Source organism: Suillus subalutaceus, assembly GCF_016647625.1.
Source record: "Suillus subalutaceus strain FC151 chromosome Unknown DFJ58scaffold_59, whole genome shotgun sequence".
In the NCBI taxonomy this organism is placed as follows: Eukaryota; Fungi; Basidiomycota; class Agaricomycetes; order Boletales; family Suillaceae; genus Suillus; species Suillus subalutaceus.
In genome coordinates, this window is record NW_024540308.1 from 180,882 (window position 1) to 204,368 (window position 23,487).

The following is a 23,487-nucleotide window of genomic DNA, read 5'->3' on the forward strand; positions in this document are numbered from 1 at the left end:
CATCGGAAATGAATCCTGCAGGACCCTGACTCGGGCCGTTCCAAGTCAGAATCGTGAACTGCGGGACGAAGGTAGTAGCTGAGTGACATACCTGTTCTCCAGGATGAATCCACCGTAACATATCCTGCAGGACAGTTACCAGACCAGTCAGATGCTCAGGTGCCACTGCGGCGCACTGCTGGATTGCCCACTCCCCTAATTGGCAATAAATCCTGCAGATCAAACATGCACACAACGAATCAAATAGGAGAGTAGAGGGTACATACCAGTAAGTCAAACATGCACGCAACGAATTGGAGACGGACTAGAAGTATAAAGTATCTGTAAGTTGGTGCCATCCAAGTCAACCGCTTAGATCCTTACCATGGAACTTGTCTCCCAATTCACAGAGGACGCTGTTGCCCAAGAAGACCATATCTGCGATAGACCAGCTTGCCGTCGGCGCATAGTCAAGAATGACCCATGTCATTATGTCGCTAACATGATTGTTGGCCAGCCAGGTCGCTTCGTGTGTGAAACATGTTACGTAGGATATCGGCAGAAGATTTCATCATCAGTCCGACCTTCAGGTGAGTAGTACAACACTGACTAATTATGACATTAAATTTATTCAAACGTCTCAGGTCAGCGTGCACCACTTACCCAGAGCATGCAGAGGCCCGCTTCCCAGAGCATGCAGAGGCTTGGTATGAGTCGTCTTCCGGATCCTCAAATCATATGTCAAAGCGTGAATGACGCGCAGAGGAAATGTGAGTTTTTTGTTGGATAGTGCTCATTCAGAACCATTTGACTTACATTGACTTGTTTACTAGCTACAATATATCCACCCCCTGTGGTTCCACTGGCACTCTCTCAACCGTCAGGCAGTGGCATCAGTCAGACTAGCGCGCCAGGACCAGAGATCCTGGTGCCATTATCCTGGCAACATTCACAGAGCATGGGCCAGCACAGGGTTGCTGGCGCTGCAGGATACTCTCTCCACCATGCACAATATAACTCAGAGCGTGAACGGTGGGCAAAGCTTTCGTATGCTCCACCTCCAGCGGAAACTATCACCTTGGAGATTTCAGCAGTCCGTGAGGGGAACTCACAGAGGAAAGCCGGGCGCGGCATAAACATTGGGGTTTGTTTGTTGGCTTTTCTGTAATCCTGATCTGAATTCCTTGCAGAACATCTGTGAAGGCAAGAAGGACATTGATGCCCGGATTGACGCACCTGGACTCATCGCCCTTGCATACGACACGGTCACTCCCAAACTCTTTGTTTTTGGAAATGGGTTTCCATGGCGCACCAACGAGTTCACTGTCTGGGATGCCGCTTGGGTTGATCTCTCTACCCACCAGCCTAACGTCCCTTACTTTTTCTCCCAATGTTTAGTCCCTTCTCGACGTGGGCAAAAAGCGCCCACATTTAAATCCAAGCAGTTTCCATTGTCAGTCATTGTACCGGCGGTGCAGTGGGGTGAGTACGAGGAATGGCTAGAGAGCATTGAAGAGGTAAGTAACGGCTTCTTAATGACTCATACTAACTACTAACTACTATCAGTATCGTCATCGTCAGTCTGTGACTCACAATGACGGGAACAGTGTCAATGACTTCGATGACGGGAACACCGGTATCAACGACTTCGATGACGGGAACGCCGGTATCAATGATTTCGATAACGGGAGCACTATCGAGGACTTTGAGGATGGGAATGAGCTGGAAGGTGCAAACTCAAATGACTGGGAAGGTACCAGCAGCACGAAGTCTGGGACGGACTTAGCACAGGATCGTCGGGCACCTTCTCTCTCAGCCAAGCGGACACATGTTCGAGCAGAGAGTGATTCTCGCTCAAGCGCCGTATCGCCTCCTCGCAAGAAGGCCGCAGCCGCACCGTTATTGTCCAAAGGTTTGGATGCACTTTGCCTCCCTGGTCGTGACTCTATGAGAGAGGCATTGAAGTATGGAGGCAGCGCAAATCTAAATGTATCGAGTAAGGGTGAGCGATTCACTGTTGTTTTCAACACATGAACTTCATAACAACTTGACAGTCTTCGACCGCCACCACGAAGATATCGAATATTATCCAATTCCAACCCGTTCGCTCACTGAAATTCTGAAGACACCGAAATACCGCACATTTGAACTTGACATTTCAGACTCGCATATCGGCCAACTCACGATTGATATTCCCCTCCACAGTATGATAGGAATTGGCGCTTTCAAAACAGCTCATCCTGGGTGGCTCACTCTATCCCCCATTGTTTCTAGCGGTCTTGGATCACGCTCTCAGCATGACGTGGTTGTTAAACGACCATTTTATAGGGTCCCGCCAACGAGTCAGGCTGCCGCATCACTCAAGATCGTGCGATATTCGTCAGTGGACGAGCTGAAACATGTCCTGAAAGAAAGTATCGTCATGTACTGGGCAAAGTCGCTCCTCAACTACACTTATGATTACATTGACCACCATATCAGCACTTCACCAACACCTCCGCCCTTTGAGATTCCTCGTGTGCGTTTCGTCGATGCTGGTGTTGCTTTGGGGTATGGACAGCGCAGTGCCAGCTCAAAACCAGGAGATAAATCAAACACAAAGGCAGGAACAGTTTCGGCTGTCTATCTCCTCGAAGAGCGCATCGTGTTTGACGACAACCAGGAGTTTACCAAGTTCATTCACAACATGGACTACGTGCCTTCTCTCGATGAGGATCAATATGGCTATGATCTAGCCGTTTTCCTTGCATTCACACAGCATATTCAATATGTGCAGACTGAAGGTTTGGCGTTTGTTTCGGATTATCAAGGTATTTACCATGCGCACTCCTTAACACCCCATTTCACCAAGACTGACACAAATTTAGGGAGTTTGACACTTCTAACAGACCCTCAGATCTTGACTCATCCGTCCGTGTTTCATATACTATTCGTTCATTTCGATGACCTTTTTCTTGGACAGGTCCGTAAATGACGGAGATGACGTCTTTGGGGGCGGGAATATTGAGGGCATAGTGGATGAGTTCGAGCGCAAGCATTCTTGTAACCTTTACTGCAGATGGCCAGGATTTGGATTGAAGCCATTTGTCAGTTTAGAGCAGAACGATTAGACAGATTTCTTGGTATAAGACCTTAGTATTATTGTATGCCGACAATGTTAACGCTCTAGGGTACAGCACTGGAATTGTATCTTAAGGGTGTTCGAAGTTCTATTGCCCAATAGGGATGTGTGACATGCAAAAATGAGCACGGCTGTCCTGCTTTCCATAATTTATTACCCCCGAGCCTCGACCTCGACGGTTCCGCCACTGTGGCGATGCAATATATTTAATGACTCGAAGCTTGCTCGAGACTTATAACACTTGCACATGTACACCACCTTTTCTACTCACTCAGGATGAATGTGATAACACTCTCTGCAAACTGACTTTCCCATCAAGTCCGTAAAGATTTTCAGCTCCTGGACCGACGTAGTTGAAGTCACTCGTGTTTTTCCCCCTCCACTTTACCCAGTCTTTAGTACGTGCATAGTGATTGGCCTCAGCTGCTTCTACGTCTCGCATACTTACTACTACCACACAATTAGAATGAGTCGCAGGCCATTGAGATTTCAAACCTTCCCCTCCTATCTTCGCCGCATAGCGGAATTCGGGCATCTGTGACCATTGGTTCAGATGATTTGCTGGTCATGGATTACTACTACGACTTGTCCGACTATAAATCCAACCTGTTTGGCCATCGGCGCGAGACTAGTAGTGATGTTCTTCGTGATCTCCAGGCCGAGTATACGCGCTTAGAGGACGAGCGTCAACTAAGGCAACAAAGCTTCGCCTTCCTGTCGACGTATATGGATTCCCTTGCCAAGGGAGATACTCTGGCAGGTGGGGCGGAACCTGCACAACTCGTCAAGTTCTTCGATGAGTCGTAGACATTGGCAAGAGTCGATCCGAAGTCATTGCGGTGCTTGACCAGCAGATCAAGGACGTTCGGAAGGAGATAGACAAAGAAAACCAGCGACTTCTCCTCGAGTCCCGTTCCCTGGCGACAAAAGCCACTGTTATTCTTGCACCAGTTTCTGGCCCGCACCGCTACGACCGCTGAGCTGGAACTGAAGTATAGTGAGTTGTCTTACCGTCAATCTGTCGCATTTTCATTTCACTGAGTTCTCACTAGGGGTTAGCGCTACCTGGAAGTCAGTATAACGAAATACATGTCACGACCATTGACGGTGCCCTGGACCCTTCCTCATCAGTCGTTCTCACTTATCGGTGTCAAATCTCTCAGTTTACCGGGGAGAATTGGGACAATGTGGAGCTTGCAGTGACAACAGCTGAGCCCCATGTTCCTTCAGTAGGACTACCTGAGCCGAAGAAGATGGAGATAAGGCAACAAGGGTTCCTGTGGCAGCCTGACTCCTATCATCAACCGTTGGTCAGGCCGATCGGGCCCCGAGTTACTCCATTCTGGAACACCCCAGGACATGCTTCACCATTTGGAAATATTCTGTCCTCAACACAACAAGCCGCGCAAAGCATATTTGGAAGCACTCAGAGTGTTCCTCACCAAGCAGACCCCAGCCAGGACTCGACCGGGGTCGCACAGGGACCTGCAGCAGACAACGTCTTCGGAGCTTTCCAGGAGCAACCTGCCACCACAACTACAGGTCTATTTGGAGCTTTACTGAGACAACCCACTGCCACAACTCAAGGTCTCTTTGCATCTGCTCCAGCGCAATCAAGTACACTGGCAAGTCGAATGTCCGGATTTTCTCATTTTCCAACACAATCACAGGCATCTTCCTCGACGATTCTGCCATCATCGCCACATCCATCCACTGCGCAGAACTCAAGTGTGTCAAGTTTTGGCGGGAGTACCGCTATAGAGAACACTCTTGGCTTCAACGAACCAACACCAAACTTGCGGCAATCTCAGCCACTGTTCGCTTCAGCACAGCCATCCCCGTCACAGCACCAAAGAGAACGCGTAGTATTAGGAGAGGTGCGTCATGACTGTTTCTTATTACCAGCAAATCCGACAATGATCTTTTCGTAGCTCGACAAAGCTATTACTCACACAGCGACCTCAAAAGTGTTCATTCCAAGTCGTGGAAATGGGGGGACCCATCACGTTCTTATAGCAACCATCCCATTGAAAGCGTCATTTACAAGAGTCGCAAGTACCGAGCGTTGATAACCGCGTCTTTTGGACTGTGAGTAGTGTCTCATTTATGTCGTCATATCTGCCTCACATCCATCATTCTAGTGCGAGATTTCGAACACCAGCAACTATGTATTGACTCCGGGCACTATTCACACTTACCTGGATGGAAGACACATTTCTGACAGCGACATCACGGTACGTTGTTTCCAAAATTCAGTTCCCGGAACCATTACCTTGCACGTCAAAGCAGAGCGTCAAGCAACCACAAACTATCCAATGTTCTCTTGGTATTGACCCCGCGGTGACCACCCAGTTCAACCGCACCGTCAACTCACTACCCGACTTCGCCGTACTTGACGGCAAGGCGATTACGACGCATACTATTACGACCACCATCAAAAACACGCATCACAACCCCGTCAGCAATGTCATCATTCGCACATCTCTACCGCTTCCTATGGACCCTCGTATTACAGTCGCATTGCAAGAGCCCGAAGGCCTTGCTGACATCGACTCAGGCACGGTGCGGGTAGGAGATGGGTGTTATGCGAGGTGGTCGACCACTGGAGGCCGTGCAGGAAAGAATGATGGACTGTTTGAGTGGGTGTGCAGTAGCGTGAAACCCGGTTCGCAGGTGTTGAAAGCAGTGTGGCATGTGACTGCCCCTCGCGGACTCAATTTCACAGAACAGTAGTTCAGCCTGTTTGCAGCAACTAGCTGTCCGAGTCTAGGGGGAACAGGTGTATGACAGGTTTCTTAGATTGTTGTTGTTTCGGGGCGAGGGTAAGAAACCCTCCATGTACTGTACAAAATGCTTGCGCATGTAACATCAATTGTAATACATCGTCTTTGACTGGTTTATGCAGAGGTCTCATGTTCTTGGCCATCTTTTACAGCACACCATCGCTGCGCACAGCACATTGCCCGAACTCCAGTTTCTTCAAACCTTCATCCTTGGGTAAAATGTCCTGTTGCACATCATTTAGTCGAATCGGCTACATGTATTACAACGAACTCACATGTTCAAAGATCCCCAAGGGGAGAGCGAGAGTCACGCAGGCATTTGGAGAGTCCTGAGATAAAATTGAATAAAACTGTCGAGGAACTCAGACTGGACTTGACTTACCACAATTGCACCAATATGGCTTTCCACCGGCGCAGCAGACAACAAAAGGTCTGAATGAAAATAAGCGACTTTTTCCTCTCACAGAACATACGCTTACATGCTTGCTCACGGGCTACGGTCACATATGCTGATCAGTAGGTAGTTCATTTTGCAATGCAGGACTTACTGTAACCAATCTTCATAAGATAAGCGATGGCGTTCAGAGCAGCCTGCTTATAGGCCACCGTGCTAAGTAGAGTCGATGAGCTATGCATCAGTGTATTGAGGGAAAGCACACTGACGCATCCATGTTGTACTGGGTACCATCGCCGTCTGTTAATTATTATCGTCAATGATGAATGATATGACATTCAATGTGCTCATGCATACGGTAGTCTACGCTGATCCCCTGGAAGATCAACTAGCAATTGGATTAGCAACTGAAACAGATGATGTGCCTATGCACCTACTTTTGCAGAGTATAGCGGATCGACAGGAGAGGGCTGTGACGGTCAGCACCGGTGAGTGGTCACCTGAGGCAAGTACATACCAGGAAGATGGGTTGCTTCATAGCAAACTTCTCAACACCGCCCTTGATGATACTAGTGCTGAAGGTGACTATCCCAGCCTAGAAGCCACATGAGTGAAAGCAGGACAAGATTGCAGAAAATCCACACCATCTCTATGGCGCCACAAAAGGACAGCTAAGTAGTGTTGGTTCAGATCATCAATGAACTGATAGATTCTAGCCTACCTCCCCCTGTCTGAATGTTAGCGCAAGCACAACTGCGTGATTGAGATACTTACATCTCCTTGAGAGAAGTGGAGATCACCAACAGACAAGTTGGCACCTTTCACGAAAACAGGGAAATAGCAGCGCGAGCCCCTTGATCCAAAATATGTGAGGAACAACGAAAGCCTGTAGTGAGCTTCCTTCACCTTGACAAGTTTTTAATCTACGAAGCAGACAGTCACTACGATTGAGATGACAAAGGCTGATTTAGAAGAAGCTTACAATCACAGTTGCCGCCATGCTCTCTTCCGGGAATTGTCCGCGCGCCTTCGCGGTAGATTTTCGCACGCAGATCATCAGGAAGGTCTTGGCCGACATAGGCGCCTGGTACCAATGGACCATAGGCGACGGGTGGAACTGCGTCGGCGTGAGCTTCAATAAGGGCACCTTCACGTTTGTTCCAGGTTGCTAGTAGCTCAGCGGACGGTGCTGTGCCAATCAAACCAGGATGTGACACGCCAGCGAAACGCACGCCAGGAATGTGCCTTGAACTGGCATAGACGCCTGGAGACATGTCATTTCGTTGTGCGCGTGTCGTAGAAAGATGCAAACCTTTAAAATCCCAGATAGCCTTTGCAGCTCTGCTCTGGAATTCACGAGCTAGGTAAAATTTTGATTAGAAAAATGCGAAATACGGTATTTGTTTTTCGCTCACCAAACAATCCGCCACCGTTCTCGAGTTCGAAAATACCCTGTTACACTTTAGGCGCTTTGCTAAATCATCATTTCTGTGAGAGTCCTTACGGTGTAGCCCCAGGGCATTTTGTCAAACGGTCTGACTACGAACAAATAAAAAGAGACACAGGGGAGTAACCAGGTACAACATACCATCAAGAATGTCAACTACGAGACAGTCTCCAGGCTCGGCGCCCTCCACGGCGATTGGACCGGACAAGTTATGAACGCTGGTCAGGTCTACGTCTCTAATATCATCACTCGCTGACGAAAATAGTCGCATTAAAGCAAGTCCCTATGATGGCGCAAGCCCGTATACGTACTATCATTGTTACCGATTTGTGCTCCTGTCCAGTCAACACATTCAACGTTGAACACCTGTACAAATAATTGAACGTAAGACAGGTGTGTACAGACATCTACTAGTAAGGATATCGTGACACACCTGTCCGGGCTTCACTGTGGCAATAGCAGGAATGTCGGGACTGCAAACGGGGTCACGGGATTGATTCCGGAACGAACAGTGTACCAACTTACTGCCAGCGGTTGTGTAGGTTCTGAAAGATGTTAACAAGTGCTGTAACTATAGTGAAACGCGGAACAAACCTTCTGCTCTCTTGCAGGACTTGCAGTTAATCAACATAAGTTAGAACATATCAACATATCAACCCAAGAACCTACACAAAAGGATCAGCCTAGGGGTGCAATGCTAAATTGTCAACTTTCGCAGGTGAACAGGACGCAGTTGCGTACCGAAACTATGGTAGGGTGAGCTACAGAGTTTGTAATAGTTGCCATCAGTTAATCGCTTTTCGCTCTGTGATGAGATTTGGGACGAGAAGGCTGAGTCGAAAAGGAAAGGAACATGATTGGAGCCAATAGCTTATAATGGCTCCTGATAAGACCAGCGGTCCGCGTTATACCGCCATGGGAGCTATCGTTGAGTGACAATCCTGTAAACAGTCGGACGTTTCAAGTCTCGTGCAAGGCTTAATTTTAAACCAGTTACTTAGTAACGTCAGAGCGGAGCAGCGCAAACCGAGATTCTCACCTACTATCATGCATTCGCTCTCAGATAACGGCGAGTTCATACTTTCAAGTTGTGTCCGGAACGTGGTCGCTGGTTGGCCGCCATTGCAAACTACCATTAAAGGCATGCAATAACAGACACTACACGACTTTTGACAAATATGTTCTGAAGACTTTGACCATGCTGCCTTCTTGAGCGCGGCGTGCGAACTTCGAACTTCAAGGAAATGGAGACTGACTTCAAAAACTGGAAGTTCTAGAATATCACAGTCTGGACTTGACAGGTATACACACGTGACACAACACGTGCGACACGAACTTGACAAGTTGAAGTTTGCGACATTCCCAATCTACGTATAAATACACTCACAATCGAAGAGAGTATCACACGGACGTTGCAGCAATCTGGCGACCGGCAGGCGAGCATAAGTATAGGAACTTAATAGTATGACTGGTGGTGATGTGATGTACACATTAAGTATTCCAAGTCAACAGTGGCGGAAGCTCGATATCAAAATACTTCTACGCTCACTCCCAATCATTACGCGGATAGATATTGACCCACCACTGCGGCGGTCTACCCAGAAGATTCGTCAAATAATCCACCTGTTGCTGCGAAGGGATGTCGTCCTCGACATCATCACACACGGATAGGACAAGCACCTCTCCATCGGCATCCAGGAACTGAGGAGGCGCGCCGTTCGTCTTTGGCTGAAAGCAGTGTTCAACAGTCAGACCTTCGAGGCCGACAGTCTCACAGATGTACGCAACACCTCTCATCCAGAAATCTTCGTCAAGTGGAGGGTCAAAGCGATCTTCTGGAAGGTGTGTGTGTTTTCCAAGTTCGATGAGCCATTGGTCGCTAAGCCAGAAGCCGAAATTTTGTTTGTAATGTTGTAGGGCTGGGTAGGACAGCTTGAACTTTCGTGGGGGAGACGTGAATTTGAATGGTACGAGGGACGGTAGAGTCGACTTTGTTTCAGCGACCTGATTTTGTGTCACTAACTCGAAGGAGCTAGTTTGGGCAACATAAAGCGGACTCACCCTCAAATTTTGCATCGATTGACGTAAAAGTTCGGATGCAGACATTATAATATAAGACTTGGTGTTCAGTTGAGAAGCAGAAAAATTGAAGGCTGTCGTTGTCAGAGTGAATTCGAGAAGGGTGGTTAATGTTCGTAATATACGGCGATCTGCTTTTAACTTGAAATCCCAGCTGGTGAAATGACACAGCCACCGTTCCACAACACAAGTTCATTAGCATCAATCGGGCACCTGAATTTCGTTGTGGATTGATTGATTGACATTGACTGACAATGATCGCCCACAGACTCGGACAACAATGGTCCTGTACTCCTTTTCATTCCCGTGTGCGTGGATCTGTGGTCAATAGACGAACCATGACGCTCCGACATTTGGAACAATCCCTCATAAATTTCTACAGCCACTGCCAGGTTGCAAATTGATCGGATTTGGGTTCATGTTTGTTTTTTATCCAAGTCCACGGGCCATTGTGGACGGCGCATGATTTCTCCTCCCTGAGAAGCATGGTATTCTTGCGGTATAAAAACCGCTCGATTTTTTTCAACTCATCTCCATGATCACTTTCAGTCCGAGTCATGGATCGTGAGCGCTATGATTCCCGTCAACACTCAGTCTCATCCACCCCAACTTCACAACATTCTTCTCATAGATCCCGTTCGCCATACACTTCTGATAGTCAATCATCCATGTCTCCGACATCAGGCATTTCCCCTCGCACACCTCAACGTCCATTCTACCGCTCGCCAGCACCTGGTCCATCGGACAATCTAGTTCGTTACCGTGCTCCCAGCGAGCCTTTCCCGCAATCTCCCCTATATTCTCATGGACCCCATGACAACCTTGACGGTACGGCATTCCTCTATGACCGCTCCCCAGGTTCTTCGCAATCTGCGCAATCGAGCTCTTCCGACACACAGTCCCATTTCGACTCCAATCAGCTTATTCCTCCATTTCAACTAACTCAGATACGCGAGAAAGTTCCGCATAATTTGCGCGTTGACGGCTCTCGTGCATTGTCAACCAGTTCGTCCATGGCCCCTGCCGCTTCTGGACCCTCTGGAGGGCCCAGAGGACGAACTGTTTCATCAGGGGATCACTCTCAGTACATTGCTCCGTTGATAGGGTCTCAACAGATGCCCTCCAATGTTATGATACAAGGGTCCAGGGACTCTAAGACATCTATGCTGGCTGACGGCGTCTTGATGGCGGCGATCTCAGCAGCAAATGCCGAGCATAGAGAATTTCCGTGGTACTGTGTATGGACTCGCGCTCTTGAAAGGCACACATTCCCCAGTTCAATTGGGGATGATCTCTTCTGCAACGTCGCACCACAACATGTTTTAATTCGATCCTTCGACCCATCTCCGCCTGACTCACTATCTCCCGGACGCGGTCGCAGTGGGGGTAGCAGGAGTGAATCAGTGTCCCCCTTCATCTCGGAACCAAGGACTCCTCCAAGACGCACTCAGGCCAAAGTGCGCCATGCACATGTTGTCCCTGACTTTGCTCAGATTCTTCGCCGTATCAAGCTGCCACCTTCTATGCCGCCAGTTATCGTACGTGAAAAGGTTATTTGTTTGGTCGAGATCAAGCCAAAGAGTCTGCGGGCCAAAAAACTATGGCTTTTCATCCGCGGCGATGCAGATCTCCCGTCAGGCCTACTTTGCATTTATGGGAGACTCGACGCTCACGACCATCGGCGTAATCCTTGCATTTGGCAACGTTTGGAAATACGTGGAGTTTCCACGGCCTCTAGCAAACCTTCCCAGCACCTGGTCAGAGTATCAGGACCCTACCTTTGGGAGTCCATCTAGCTTGCGTCGCCCGGTCCCGCGAGTGCCCTCCTACCTGAAGAAGCTGAGCGGAAACAAGGATTATGTGTTTCGATTTGATAGATGCTCGAGGACTATCGGAGATCGCGCTGAAATTTCTCGCGACGAGGATTTTGGAACGTGAAAAGGATATTTGAATGGGCGAAAAAGTCCATACACACATTTGACACACATCATTCCTTATGGTAGGAAGAATGAGTTCAACTCGATGGATATAGAGCGTGTTCTACTTATCGATATGTATTCGAAGGTCTAGTCGACGCAATCCGAGGCAGAGTCACCTCATACTTGGATTATTCGGAAGCTATGATACAGTAGGGTCAAATATATACAGTCTTAGTCTCCTCTTGGCTTGTTACTGCGCTTGTCGTGGCCCCCCTTTCGAGGATTTCTATGTTGAAAAATTCTAGCGAACCTTAACTTGACGATATGATGCACGGGGGATGTGCTACTGTGAAACAGTTCAAGATGCTGATCCCATGAAAAGCGGGATTCTGCTGCAGGTCAGTGACCATCACAGGGATGGAACACCTGCATAGCACAACTACACAACATTGTAGGACACACAATGATTCATGGTTCGAACTGAGCTGGTAGCATGGAGTAAAGAAACATATATTCAATAAAGCACAACTAGCGCCATGTGCGTAGCATAACGAGCATCCTACTAGTAATCACGAAAGTACAATTCCTAATTCAGCCAATGTACAGCAGGTGAACATATCCATCCCACACACTATCTGCGTGTACACATATACGTCTGCACACGGCATGAGGTGGGATTATTTGATATTGCACCAAAAAACCACTTCAGGAGCTGCAATGAGCAATGCGGCGCCTGTACACAATGGTGCGTTGGTCGAGGTGTTGGAATCACAAACCAAGGGAAAGAGGCAGCGGAACTTTGAGGATAAACAGAGATCCGAATCGCGACTCACGAAAAACTGCGGACGAATCGCGTTTTGACGAACGACGGAATTTCCTACCAGTAGAGAGTATTTGGCTAGGTACAGCGAAGAAATAAATAAAGCCAGGCCGCTCGAGACGATCACACATGTTAATGTTGTGGAGGAAGGCGTTGACGACTAAAGGAAAATTTACCGGAGAAGAAATTCAGTTTGCATATGTTGAACCCACAAGGTGTTGTCAAACACGCGCAAATACATTCCCCTTCAGCAAAAACGAGTCAGTCGCGGCTCGCTACTAGGAATTGATTGATCATTCACCGAGCCCGCAAGTTGTATGCAATCTCGTTCCATCTAATACGTACGTATGTACACGAACACACGCCGCATATGGCTGGGGCATAAATCCAGGAAGCTGAAATACTAAGGAACCTCTCAATGTTTTCGGGTATTTCGGCTTCCTCGATACTTACTCTCAATTCTCACCCAAGTCCCATGCCCACACCTAGGTCTCACCCACCATGGCGCTACATACCAACTTCTACATCAAGTCCATCTTGTCTGCTAGGAGGTCGAGCAATTGTAATGAGCGAGCCCACCCTTCGCATCCCGGTCCAAGTGTAAGCGCGCTTCTCCAAGTCTTCAGTTCCCCGTAATATTACGCAGTTGTTTGAACGGATGATGTACTGCTCAGGTGCATACCCCATCAAGGAAATATGCTTAAGATAGACAACTGAACGATGTATTGTGTGGTATATTCAATATTGACATCCTTGCCTTCCAGATCCTCATCTCCGTTGGGTTTCCGTTTTTATAGTCGCCACTTGTACCGTCTCAATGGTCGTTAGCGCAAGTGTCTGTCATACTCTCGCTCGCCGATCTTTTGTGACATCTCTTTTAACTGTAGGTATCTAATACTACCTCTGTCCCTATTTCACTTCCCACAATTGAGAAGGGTTTAGAAAAAGCAGCTTCAATGATTCATATCCGCCTATTCTCTCAGTTCTGTGCTACTTCTATTTAGTCTATCTTAACATGGCGGCTCACCGGCACCTCCTGTTAGGGTTGCCCTGTCTTGTTCTTTGGCAGATCGGCAGATTTTTATGGACAAAAAAGGTGTTTATGCTTGGTACTTTTGCCAGATTGCCTTTTCCTCGGTTGTGGCTTTGCACAAGGTTGGCGTGCCTTCCGATCGTTCGCGTGTTCCGTTCACTCAGACTCTCACAGATGGTCTTACTCTCGCCGTCTTGCGTGCCTTCCAAGGTGTTGGAGGCGCAGCCACAATACCATCTGCAGAAATATTTATGCAAAAGTACTCACTTACTTTCTCAGCTCGGTATCCTAGCGCATGTGTTCTCTCCGTCAAGAGCACGTCCAATGCCATTCGCTACTTTTGCAACAGGTGCTCCTGTCGGCGGTGCATATGACATGATCATTAGCGGTGTCCTAACTCAACTTTCCTCGTGCGTCATGATTACTGATACATGCTGTATCTCCCATGCTGTCACACAGATCGCATTGGCGCTCTGTATTTTATTTGGCTACCTTTAATTGGAGTTTCCGCTCTGATTTCATTCAATGTTGACATTCCCTCACTGGAACTTGTCAAACGTGTCGACTTGATGGGCGCTTCGCTTGTCACAGTCGGGTTGGTCTTGATTGTGTTTGTACTTGGTCAAGGAGAAATCGCTTCGGATGGCTGGAAACCCCCTTGTAAGAATGTCACCAAAGCATACTGATCAGACCATCGACAGATATTATCGCCCTCCTTATCGTCGGGGTTATCATGCTTGCGCTATTCCTGCTTTGGGAGTGGAAGCTGGAACGAATAATCATTGACGAGGATCTATCAAAAGTGGCATCTATGTAGACACCGCCACCACTTGTGAGGCTCTTGCTCTGGACTCAGGCAAAGGGGCCGTTATCCTTGTCATCGCACTCTTAAATCGGAGTGCTTTCATTTGCTGGAGCTTCTGGGTTCAGGTATATTCATGTTCCGTTTTCCCCGGGAACGATGTGACTGACTCCGTTATAGTTGCTTTATCAAAACTACTTGTTGTTGACACCGGTCAAAACTATGATTCCCATGTTTATTGTCGGCCGTTTATGCAACTCATACTGATGGACGTTGCCAAATTGGCCTTAGTTATCTTTGTAGGCAGGTGTCTATGTGTGGAATATTGTCATATGAAACTGACTCGTGATCCAGCCAGTGGAACGCTCTTGACGGCCGCCATCCTGTTTACCCTAATCGACTCATCTGTAATATACTGGGCCCACGGGTTCTCACCGTGTTCGGCGCTGACTTGCGCGTACTCCAGTACAAATTTTATCGTCCAAACCTCGTTCCCACACGAACACAACGTGGCCGGAGCGCTATTCCAAACTATGACACAAGCAAGTCTTGGGAAGCTGTCCTATGCTAAACTGACATGTTTTTGGTTAGATCGGCACCGCATTTAGTCTAGCTATATCTACAATCGTGTTCAACACTGTAGTTGATAAGGAATCTGCCAAGCTCGGTGTCACTATCAACTCTAGAGGCACTGACGCACCCATATTTGCACAGCTCATGGGGTATGAAGATGCGCAAGGACCTCCGCTGCGTTTGCCCTTATCGGTGAGTACTGCAAATTTGTCTTGCGTTGACAGCGCATCATTGGCGGTTACTGTGATTATAACCGTGCTGCTGTTGGCGCTTTTCCTCCGTAGGGTTGATATCATCAGGATTATTAGACATGCCGATTCAGACTAAACCGTGGCTGTCCAGCCTGGGCCTGGCGACGCCGAGATACCCACTACGCCCATCCAAGGAGGCTCAGTGGAGTTGTAACAATACTATTATCAGTACCTAGCAGGAAGGTAGTGTACAAGACGGTACGAGACGGTACGAGATACGACGGACGTAGTACACACCTCAGTGGAGTTGTAAGAACAATACTGCCAGTGAGGTGGTCAATAGGTGACTGGTGAAGCGCGATAAAAATATCAGCAAAGTCGATCAGGTAATGAGCGGAGAAGAGAAGATGAGCGGCAAACGAGTCACAGTACGAAGGTGTACGAGATAACAAGATATATAGGGAACTCAACATATCGATGCTAAGGGTGCTTGATGTTGATTACGGTGGTTTTCCGACGTTATTCGTGGCTTTATATAGCTTTATACATATTCCAATATATTCCCGATCGTATTTGCGGCTCAACAGTCCCCAGCCTGATGTTGAACAGGGTGACCGGTACAAGTTACCCGGACCCCGCAGAACGAGGCCCCAGGTAACGTAGCTTAGGCTTCCCCGTAAACTACGGGCAGTGCGTAAGAGCATTTTTCCTCGAACCGGTCTTTTCGGTAGATACCGCTGTAAGTGTTTGGGTAGGATGTTACTACTCAATAAAACCGCTCGTCCAAAAAAAAATAAAGTCATATTGCGACAGCAAGCCCAACAATCAACGTAACGCACCCTAAAGGACTCTCTGATGGCCCCCCAAACGAAGGCACGAGCTTGCATTAGTCCACCTGATTGGCAAACTTGGCGCTCAAAAAATCACTATAAAGACTGACGATATTGCACCTATGGGTTACTCATCTCAACGTTCACAAGATGAATCCGACGACCCCTATTACTATTTTTCCCACTGTCACCAACACGACCACTCCTGACGGCGAGCCCTCACAATTTATTTTACCTGACCTCATCAATGATTGCCACTATCCCTTGCGAAAGAACCCTCATCGTGATGCGGTGTCCCGCGCATCTGATCAGTGGCTTATTGACGTAGCGCGACTTGAAGAGCCCGAGATCAGAGGTTATATTGATATGGACGGAGGGGGATTTGCTGCCGTTTGCTATCCTGATGCAGATGCTTTCCATCTCCGAGTCTGCTCTGACTTCAATGACTGTACATTCATTGTGGACGACTGGATGGAGTATGGTATCGTCGATATACAGGGAACGCGTGAATCCTGTATTTCTGCATTCCGCGATCCCGTCAATTTCGACTCGGAACAGATTGCTGCAAAGATGTGCAAATCGTAGGACTATTTTTTGCATCGAATACACCCTTTCTAAAAGTGATTATGCGGTTAGATTTTTCAGCCGCTTTAGGGAGACTGCTGGCCCCGGCTGCACAGAGCGATTTATCCGAGGAAGCGAATTGTTCTTCGCTGCTGTAGCTAAGCAGGTGGACGACTGTGCCAAAGGAAATATGTATGATCTGGCATCTTACCTCGCCCTGAGGCGAGATATAAGCGCGCTGAAGATGTGCCTTCCCCTCATCGAATTCGTAGCTCGAATCGATCTTCCCGACGAAGTTATGTCCCATCCAGTTATCATGGCCTTGGAGGACGCGACTAATGATCATATTTCTTGGTCTAACGTAAGTCTGTTCTGTCATTGAACACCGGAGCGCCGCTGACATCAATGCCGACAGGATATTTTGTCATACAACAAGGAGCAATCTCGCGGTGATGCACACTGGCATAACTTAGTTTCCGTACTCATAGATGAACGAGGACTAGACCTGCAAGGCGCCATGGACTACGCTGGCCAGATGTGCAAAGATGCCATCCAGCGCTTTGAAACTAACCGTGCTATCCTCCCCTCGTGGGAGGAAGAGGTTGACAGGCAGGTGGTTGTCTACGTCGAGGGGCTGCAGAACTGGATTGTCGGCTCACTTCACTGGCACCTTAATTCCCCCCGCTATGCTGTCGCGCCGGACCGAATCATCAGGCTGCTTCCCAGAAGGCCCTTGTAGAGCCTAACACCTAGTGCATGGCTTCTGGAGGTGAGATCGGTTTTCCTTCTTTCATGCATTGCGCAATTCTTACGACTAGCGTTGTAGGACGCTAGCACATGATTCACGTCTCGCACAGACCTGAAAGTTCTGCTTCGGTCGCATAAATACGTGACATCCTGCCCTCCTTGCTTCGTCCTTTGTGGTTTCAGGTTCTCATTCAGCTCCTTGCGTGTAACACTTACCGTCCGTCTTTTGTACCACCACTGTATGTACATAGAATAGTCTTGTATCCTTGCACAAATCAAATTTGTACCAGAAGTAATTTGAGGATCAGCGATTCAGCGTGCTATTTGAAATTTCGGGACTCTGTTGTCAAACACGCGCAAACACATTCCCCTTCCAGTCGCAATTCACTACTTAATTACTTGGAAGTTGAAATTGATTCACAGGGCTCGCTAAGTTGTATGGTGCCGATCACTTAGAGGCCGCTACTTTTGTGCAAAATTCTCACCTCCTTCAAAAAAAAATCAGATTTTTATATCCTCTTGTAGAAATGATCCTTTTGATGAGTAGAGTAAAACTACTAGAGGAATTTTTAATTGGATCAAATTTGAGCGAGATATTTTTGTACAAAAGCATCAATTTGGCCACATATAGAATTACGAGCGCCTGTCAGTCAAAAGTACATGCCAATATTTCTTGGGAACGCGTCTATGTGACTTATACTTAGTAGAACTAAATTGCTTGACCTGAAATTGAGCATCTTTCGTCTGTCCGATATGCCTCCATCCACCGGTACATGCGATGTTCCCACAGTCGGGTTGTGCCAAGCTGCACAGACTGCATTGCCAGCGGCATATTCTTTTTGAACGTCTTGAAAGTGTTGTCACAATTGTCCCGGAGGTACTTCTATCCCCCCGAGGGCTTCTGAGTCAGCATCTGCTTGAAGCTGCCTCAAATTGTGCTCCGAATCATCTCCCTCGAGTTCACAGAGGCTCTCGCAGTCTGACAATGCACTTTCAGAATATATATCTGGTTAGTATTCGTCGTCGTCGTCATCGTTGTTGCCTGGCCAACAGTTGACACCACCAGTATAACCGCAGTCAGAAAGACATTGGAGGTCCAGTTCTATCGGACAGAATTCAACACCAAAGCTTTCGGATGCTTCCACAGGATTTATTGGTGGTGGGCGTGGAATTATTATGTTCAGATATCAGGGGCCGAGCATTTTTTTTGCCATCGTGCAGCCCTCGCGCGGGCGGCAGCAAGCTTCTTGTGAGAGGTGGGCATCACACAGCGGGGGTTTCAACATTTTACCACATTTTGCCACTAGTGAAATCACATTCGAAATGCAATCTAGAGCGCTCCAGAGCGTTCCAGGCCAGGTCTAGATCTGCTTTTGATTGAAATTTTGCAAGAGGTAAAATGTCCAAACCTCCGATGTGTCAGTGTGACTGGCAATTTGCAAAGAGCCGCGTCGGACTATGAACGATGAATAATTTTGATTGGCTACCACACATGCTATTAGTATTGATAGTGTCACGGGTGCTACGAGGCGCTACAGTTAGAACCTTATCACATTGGCCGATTTGGCCACTGCACATAAGTAGCGGCCTCTAAGTGATCGGCACCATAGGCAATCTCGTTCCATCTAATACGTACACCGGCACACGCCGCATATGGCTGGGGCACAAATCAAGGAAGCTAAAAAAACTACCGAACCTCTCAATGTTTTCGGGTATTTCAGCTTCCTTGCAGATTGGCAGATCTTTATGGACGAAAAAAGGCGTTTATGCCTGGTACCCTTTGCCAGATTGCTTTTGCTTCGGTTGTGGCTTTGCACAAGGTTGGCGTGCCTTCCGATCGTTCGCGTGTTCCGTTCACTCATAGACTCTCACGGATGATCTTACTCTCGCCGTCTTGCGTGCCTTCCAAGGCGTTGGAGACGCAGCTACAATACCATCTGCAGTAAATGTTTTTGATGCAAAAGTACCCACTTACTTTCTCAGCTCGGTATCCTAGCGTATGTGTTCCCTCCGTCAAGAGCACGTTCAATGCCATTCGCTACCTTTGCAGCAGGTGCTCCTGTCGGCGGTGCATTTGACATGATCATTAGCGGTGTCCTGACTCGACTTTCCTCGTGCGTCATGATTACTGATACATGCTGTATCTCCCATGCTGTCACACAGATCGCATTGGCGCTCTGTATTTTATTTGGCTACCTTTAATTGGAGTTTCCGCTCTGATTTCATTCGATGCTCACCGGAACTCGTCAAACGTGTCGACTTGACGGGCGCTTCGCTTGTCACAGTTGGGTTGGTCTTGATTGTGTTTGTACTTGGTCAAGGAGAAATCGCTTCGGATGGCTGGAAACCCCCTTGTAAGAATGTCATCAAATCATACTGATCATGTGCTAAGACCATCGACAGATATTATCGCCCTCCTTATCGTCGGGGTTATCATGCTTGCGCTATCCCTGCTTTGGGAGTGGAAGCTGGAACGAATCATTGACGAGGATCTATCAAAAATGGCATCTATGTGGACACCGCCACCACTTGTGAGGCTCTTGCTCTGGACTCAGGCAAAGGGGCCGTTATCCTTGTCATCGCACTCTTAAATCGGAGTGCTTTCATTTGCTGGAGCTTCTGGGTTCAGGTATGTTCATGTTCCGTTTTCCCCGGGAACGATATCGCTGACTCCGTTATAGGTGCTTTATCAAAACTACTTGTTGTTAACACCGGTCAAAACTATGATTCCCATGTTTATTGTCGGCCGTTTATGCAACTCATACTGATGGTCGTTGCCAAATTGCCCTTAGTTATCTTTGTAGGCAAGTGTCTATGTGTGGAATATTGTCATATGAAACTGACTCGTGGTCCAGCCAGTGGAACGCTCTTGACGGCCGCCATCCTGTTTGCCCTAATCGACCCGTCTGTAATATACTGGGCCCACGGGTTCTCACCGTGTTCGGCGCTGACTTGCGCGTACTCCAGTACAAATTTTATCGTCCAAACCTCGCTCCCACACGAACACAACGTGGCCGGAGCGCAATTCCAAACTATGACACATTCAAGTCTTGGGAAGCTGTCCTATGCTAAACTGACATGTTTTTGGTTAGATCGGCACCGCATTTAGTCTAGCTATATCTACAATCGTGTTCAACACTGTAGTTGATAAGGAATCTGCCAAGCTCGGTGTCACTATCAACTCTAGAGGCACTGACGCACCCATATTTGCACAGCTCATGGGGTATGAAGATGCGCAAGGACCTCCGCTGCGTTTGCCCTTATCGGTGAGTACTGCAAATTTATCTTGCGTTGAGAGCGCATCATTAACGGTTACTGTGATTATAACCGTGCTGCTGTTAGCGCTTTCCCTCCGTAGTGTTGGTATCGTCAGACAAAAGAGGGTTAAGACAAAAGAGGGTTAAAAGAGGGTTATTAGACATGCCGATTTAGACTAGACCATGGCTGTCCAGCCTGGGCATGGCAACGCTGAGATGCCCACTATGCCCATCCAAGGAGGCTCAGTAGAGTTGTAACAATACTATTATCAGTACCTAGCAGAAGGAAGTGTACAAGTCTGTACAAGACGGTACGAGATACGACGGACGTAGTACACACCTCAGTGGAGTTGTAAGAACAATACTGTCAGTGAGGTGGTCAAGAGGTGACTTTTGAAGCGCAATAAAAATATCAGCGAAGTCGATCAGGTAATGAGTCCGGATGATGTCGGACGTGCGGAGAAGAGGCAAACGAGTAATAGTACGAAGGTGTACGAGATAACAAGATATATAGGGAACTCAACATATCGATACTAAGGGTGCTTTATGTTGATTACGGTGGTTTTCTGACGTTATTCGTGGCTTTATATAGCTTTATACATATTCCGATATATTCCTATATCTGCGGCTCATCAATGGCATCTGCATCAGTCCCCTGTTGATTCTTGAACGGGTGGGGTGACCGGTACAAAGTTACCCGGACCCCGCAGAACCGTGACGAGGACCCCAGGTAACATGGCTTAGGCTTCCCCGTGAACCACGGACAGTCACGACAGTGCGTAAGAGCATTTTCCCTCGAACTGGTCTCTCTGGTAGATACCGCTATAACCTATAAGTGTTTGGGTAGGATGTTACTACTCAATAAAACCGCTTGTCTAAAAAGAAATAAAGTCATATTGCAACGGCAAGCCCAACAACTTGAATAAACGTAACGCACCCTAAACTTGAAGGACACTCTGATGGCCCCCCAAACGAAGGTACGAGCCTGCATTGGTCCACCTGATTGGCAATTTGCCATACGGATCATGATTCGCGAACTATTCAGGTCACACGTATCAAGAAGCAGCACCGGACCCAGGAACGGTGAACTCTACCCAACGGTGGCGTCCGACGAATCTTCCTTCTCGTATAACATTGATCTTGCCCAATGGGAATCACTTATGCCGAATGCTTATTGAAAAACAGGCTCAATATCCTCGTCCGTGACACAGATCCAAGCGAGACGGACATCCACTGGCGCTCAAAAAATCACTATAAAGACTGACAATTTTGCACCTATAGGTTCCTCATCTCAACGTTCACAAGATGAATCCGACGACCCCTATTATGTTTCCTACTGTCACCCACACGACCACCCCTGACGGCGAGCCCTCACAATTTATTTTACCTGACCTCATCAATGATTGCCACTATCACTTGCGAAAAACCCCTCACTGTTATGCGGTGTCCCGCATGTCTGATCAATGGCTTACTGACGTAGCACAACTTGTAGAGCCCGAGATCAGAGAGTATCTTGATTTGGACACAGGCGCATATGCCGCCGGTTGCTATCCTGACGCAGATGCTTTCCATCTCCGAGTCTGCGCTGAATTCTTTAACTGGACATTCGTTATAGACGACCGGATGGAATATAGTGTCGTCGATGCACGGGAAACGCATGAATCCTGTATTCTTGCATTCCGCGATCCCATCAATTTTGATACGGAACAGTTTGCTGCAAAGATGAGCAAATCGTACGACTATTTTTTCATTGCATACACTCTTTCTAAAAGTCGTTATGCGGTCAGGTTTTTCAGCCGCTTTAAGGAGACTGCTGGCCCCGGCTGCACAGAGCGAATTTATCCGAGGAAGCGAATTGTTCTTCGCTGCTGTAGCTAAGCAGGTGGACGACCGTGCCAAAGGAAATATGTATGATCTGGAATCTTACATTGTCCAGAGGCGAAATGTAGTCGCGCTGAAGCCCTGCTTTGCCCTCATCGAATTCGTAGCTCAAATCGATCTTCCCGACGAAGTTGTGTCACATCCAATTATCATGGCCTTGGAGGACGCGACCAATGATCATATTTCTTGGTCCAACGTAATTCTGTTCTGTCGTTGAACGCTGGGACGCTGCTGACATTACCGCCAACAGGATATTTTCTCATATAACAAGGAGCAATCTCGCGGTGACGCACACTGGCATAACATAGTTGCCGTGCTCATGCACGATCGAGGACTAGACCTACAAGGCGCCATGGACTACGCTGGCCAGATGTGCAAAGATGCCATCCAGCGCTTTGAAACTAACCGTGCTATCCTCCCCTCGTGGGAGGAAGAGGTTGACAGGCAGGTGGCTGTCTACGTCGAGGGGCTGCAGAACTGGATTGTCGGCTCACTTCACTGGCACCTTAATTCCCCCGCTATGCTGTCGCGCCGGACCCGAATCATCAGGTTGCTTCCTAGAAGGTCCTTGTAGAGCCTAACACCTAGTGCATGGCTTCTGGAGGTGAGATCGGTTTTCCTTCTTTCATGCATTGCGCAATTCTTACGACTAGCTTTGTAGGACGCTAGCACTTGATTCACGTCTCACACAGACCTGGAAATTCTGCCCTGCCCTCCTTGCTTTGTCTTTTGTGGTTTCAAGTTCTCATGCAGCTCCTTACGTGTAACACTTCCCGTCCGTCTTTTGTGTCACCACTGTATCCACTGTATCAGTCTGTATGTATATAGAGTAGTCTCGTATTCTTGCACAAATCAAAGTTGTGCTAGAAGTAATTCGAGGATCAGCGTGCTATTTGAAATTTCCGGACCCACAAGGTGTTGTCAAACACGCGCAAATACATTCCTCTTCAGCACAGCCAGGATTCAGGCCTGCAGGCCTCAGGCCCGCTAAGTTGTATACAATCTCGTTCCATCAGATGGTCTAATACTTACACTGGCACACGCCGCATATGACTGGGGCACAAATT

At 47.9% G+C, this 23,487-nt stretch overlaps 10 protein-coding genes across 10 annotated transcripts; 8 read left to right on the plus strand and 2 right to left on the minus strand.

The window, feature by feature from the left end:
• Positions 1 to 363: 363 nt before the first annotated feature.
• Positions 364 to 3,191, plus strand: DFJ58DRAFT_402804 (uncharacterized protein; the record flags this gene model as incomplete). Its single annotated transcript, XM_041380229.1, has 8 exons — positions 364 to 569; positions 624 to 749; positions 813 to 1,123; positions 1,170 to 1,496; positions 1,546 to 1,975; positions 2,034 to 2,789; positions 2,847 to 2,889; positions 2,942 to 3,191. Coding segments are annotated over 8 exons (2,347 nt in total), but the record flags the coding sequence as incomplete, so codon positions are not given.
• A 776-nt stretch (positions 3,192 to 3,967) lies between these two features.
• On the plus strand, positions 3,968 to 5,287 carry DFJ58DRAFT_402835 (uncharacterized protein). Its single transcript, XM_041380230.1, has 5 exons — positions 3,968 to 4,097; positions 4,153 to 4,725; positions 4,771 to 4,977; positions 5,032 to 5,188; positions 5,242 to 5,287. Exons 2-4 carry the CDS (start codon positions 4,354 to 4,356, stop codon positions 5,167 to 5,169), a joined length of 717 nt encoding a protein of 238 aa, XP_041243480.1. The 5' UTR covers positions 3,968 to 4,097; positions 4,153 to 4,353; the 3' UTR covers positions 5,170 to 5,188; positions 5,242 to 5,287.
• Positions 5,288 to 6,029: 742 nt separating this feature from the next.
• On the minus strand, positions 6,030 to 8,510 carry DFJ58DRAFT_716574 (Acetamidase Formamidase; the record flags this gene model as incomplete). The annotated part of the gene is made up of 19 exons (XM_041384232.1): positions 6,030 to 6,107; positions 6,159 to 6,212; positions 6,266 to 6,315; positions 6,432 to 6,493; positions 6,547 to 6,577; positions 6,635 to 6,665; positions 6,715 to 6,747; positions 6,795 to 6,872; positions 6,922 to 6,948; positions 7,052 to 7,173; positions 7,260 to 7,541; positions 7,590 to 7,637; positions 7,693 to 7,729; positions 7,782 to 7,816; positions 7,866 to 7,976; positions 8,036 to 8,090; positions 8,158 to 8,197; positions 8,250 to 8,269; positions 8,466 to 8,510. 19 exons carry the CDS (start codon positions 8,508 to 8,510, stop codon positions 6,030 to 6,032), a joined length of 1,239 nt encoding a protein of 412 aa, XP_041243481.1.
• Positions 8,511 to 9,171: 661 nt separating this feature from the next.
• On the minus strand, positions 9,172 to 9,950 carry DFJ58DRAFT_790650 (uncharacterized protein). Its single transcript, XM_041390277.1, has 2 exons — positions 9,787 to 9,950; positions 9,172 to 9,729 (listed from the first exon to the last, which is right to left on the minus strand). Exons 1-2 carry the CDS (start codon positions 9,828 to 9,830, stop codon positions 9,270 to 9,272), a joined length of 504 nt encoding a protein of 167 aa, XP_041243482.1. The 5' UTR covers positions 9,831 to 9,950; the 3' UTR covers positions 9,172 to 9,269.
• Positions 9,951 to 9,986: 36 nt separating this feature from the next.
• On the plus strand, positions 9,987 to 12,043 carry DFJ58DRAFT_790651 (uncharacterized protein). The gene is made up of 3 exons (XM_041390278.1): positions 9,987 to 11,365; positions 11,430 to 11,663; positions 11,701 to 12,043. The coding sequence occupies exons 1-3, from the start codon at positions 10,361 to 10,363 to the stop codon at positions 11,752 to 11,754; spliced, it is 1,293 nt and encodes a 430-aa protein (XP_041243483.1). The 5' UTR covers positions 9,987 to 10,360; the 3' UTR covers positions 11,755 to 12,043.
• Positions 12,044 to 13,347: 1,304 nt separating this feature from the next.
• DFJ58DRAFT_403023 (uncharacterized protein) lies at positions 13,348 to 14,325 on the plus strand. Its single transcript, XM_041380231.1, has 3 exons — positions 13,348 to 13,425; positions 13,586 to 13,697; positions 13,750 to 14,325. Exons 2-3 carry the CDS (start codon positions 13,626 to 13,628, stop codon positions 14,071 to 14,073), a joined length of 396 nt encoding a protein of 131 aa, XP_041243484.1. The 5' UTR covers positions 13,348 to 13,425; positions 13,586 to 13,625; the 3' UTR covers positions 14,074 to 14,325.
• A 411-nt stretch (positions 14,326 to 14,736) lies between these two features.
• DFJ58DRAFT_643755 (uncharacterized protein) lies at positions 14,737 to 15,115 on the plus strand (the record flags this gene model as incomplete). The annotated part of the gene is made up of 2 exons (XM_041381387.1): positions 14,737 to 14,936; positions 14,986 to 15,115. Coding segments are annotated over 2 exons (330 nt in total), but the record flags the coding sequence as incomplete, so codon positions are not given.
• Positions 15,116 to 16,104: 989 nt separating this feature from the next.
• Positions 16,105 to 17,274, plus strand: DFJ58DRAFT_884596 (isoprenoid synthase domain-containing protein; the record flags this gene model as incomplete). The annotated part of the gene is made up of 3 exons (XM_041394613.1): positions 16,105 to 16,552; positions 16,608 to 16,896; positions 16,951 to 17,274. Exons 1-3 carry the CDS (start codon positions 16,122 to 16,124, stop codon positions 17,272 to 17,274), a joined length of 1,044 nt encoding a protein of 347 aa, XP_041243486.1. The 5' UTR covers positions 16,105 to 16,121.
• A 1,661-nt stretch (positions 17,275 to 18,935) lies between these two features.
• Positions 18,936 to 20,806, plus strand: DFJ58DRAFT_914355 (uncharacterized protein; the record flags this gene model as incomplete). Its single annotated transcript, XM_041395381.1, has 10 exons — positions 18,936 to 18,994; positions 19,015 to 19,102; positions 19,147 to 19,245; positions 19,266 to 19,396; positions 19,446 to 19,636; positions 19,686 to 19,813; positions 19,899 to 19,911; positions 19,964 to 20,082; positions 20,375 to 20,548; positions 20,735 to 20,806. 10 exons carry the CDS (start codon positions 18,936 to 18,938, stop codon positions 20,795 to 20,797), a joined length of 1,065 nt encoding a protein of 354 aa, XP_041243487.1. The 3' UTR covers positions 20,798 to 20,806.
• A 1,185-nt stretch (positions 20,807 to 21,991) lies between these two features.
• DFJ58DRAFT_841837 (isoprenoid synthase domain-containing protein) lies at positions 21,992 to 22,994 on the plus strand (the record flags this gene model as incomplete). Its single annotated transcript, XM_041392755.1, has 3 exons — positions 21,992 to 22,310; positions 22,336 to 22,616; positions 22,671 to 22,994. 3 exons carry the CDS (start codon positions 21,992 to 21,994, stop codon positions 22,992 to 22,994), a joined length of 924 nt encoding a protein of 307 aa, XP_041243488.1.
• Between the last annotated feature and the right edge of the window lie 493 nt (positions 22,995 to 23,487).

Bases quoted from the DNA above. Each gene is read 5' to 3' on its own strand.
- DFJ58DRAFT_402835 (XM_041380230.1), top strand. From the start codon at position 4,354: ATGGAGATAAGGCAACAAGGGTTCCTGTGGCAGCCTGACTCCTATCAT. The intron at 4,726-4,770 runs GCAAGTCGAATG...ACACAATCACAG, and splicing joins CAGCGCAATCAAGTACACTG to GCATCTTCCTCGACGATTCT. The intron at 4,978-5,031 runs GTGCGTCATGAC...ATCTTTTCGTAG, and splicing joins AACGCGTAGTATTAGGAGAG to CTCGACAAAGCTATTACTCA.
- DFJ58DRAFT_790650 (XM_041390277.1), bottom strand. From the start codon at position 9,830: ATGTCTGCATCCGAACTTTTACGTCAATCGATGCAAAATTTGAG. The intron at 9,730-9,786 runs GGTGAGTCCGCT...GACACAAAATCA, and splicing joins CAATCGATGCAAAATTTGAG to GGTCGCTGAAACAAAGTCGA.
- DFJ58DRAFT_790651 (XM_041390278.1), top strand. From the start codon at position 10,361: ATGGATCGTGAGCGCTATGATTCCCGTCAACACTCAGTCTCATCCACC. The intron at 11,366-11,429 runs GTCGAGATCAAG...GCGGCGATGCAG, and splicing joins GTGAAAAGGTTATTTGTTTG to ATCTCCCGTCAGGCCTACTT. The intron at 11,664-11,700 runs GTGTTTCGATTT...GGACTATCGGAG, and splicing joins TGAGCGGAAACAAGGATTAT to ATCGCGCTGAAATTTCTCGC.
- DFJ58DRAFT_403023 (XM_041380231.1), top strand. From the start codon at position 13,626: ATGGACAAAAAAGGTGTTTATGCTTGGTACTTTTGCCAGATTGCCTTT. The intron at 13,698-13,749 runs GTTGGCGTGCCT...AGACTCTCACAG, and splicing joins CGGTTGTGGCTTTGCACAAG to ATGGTCTTACTCTCGCCGTC.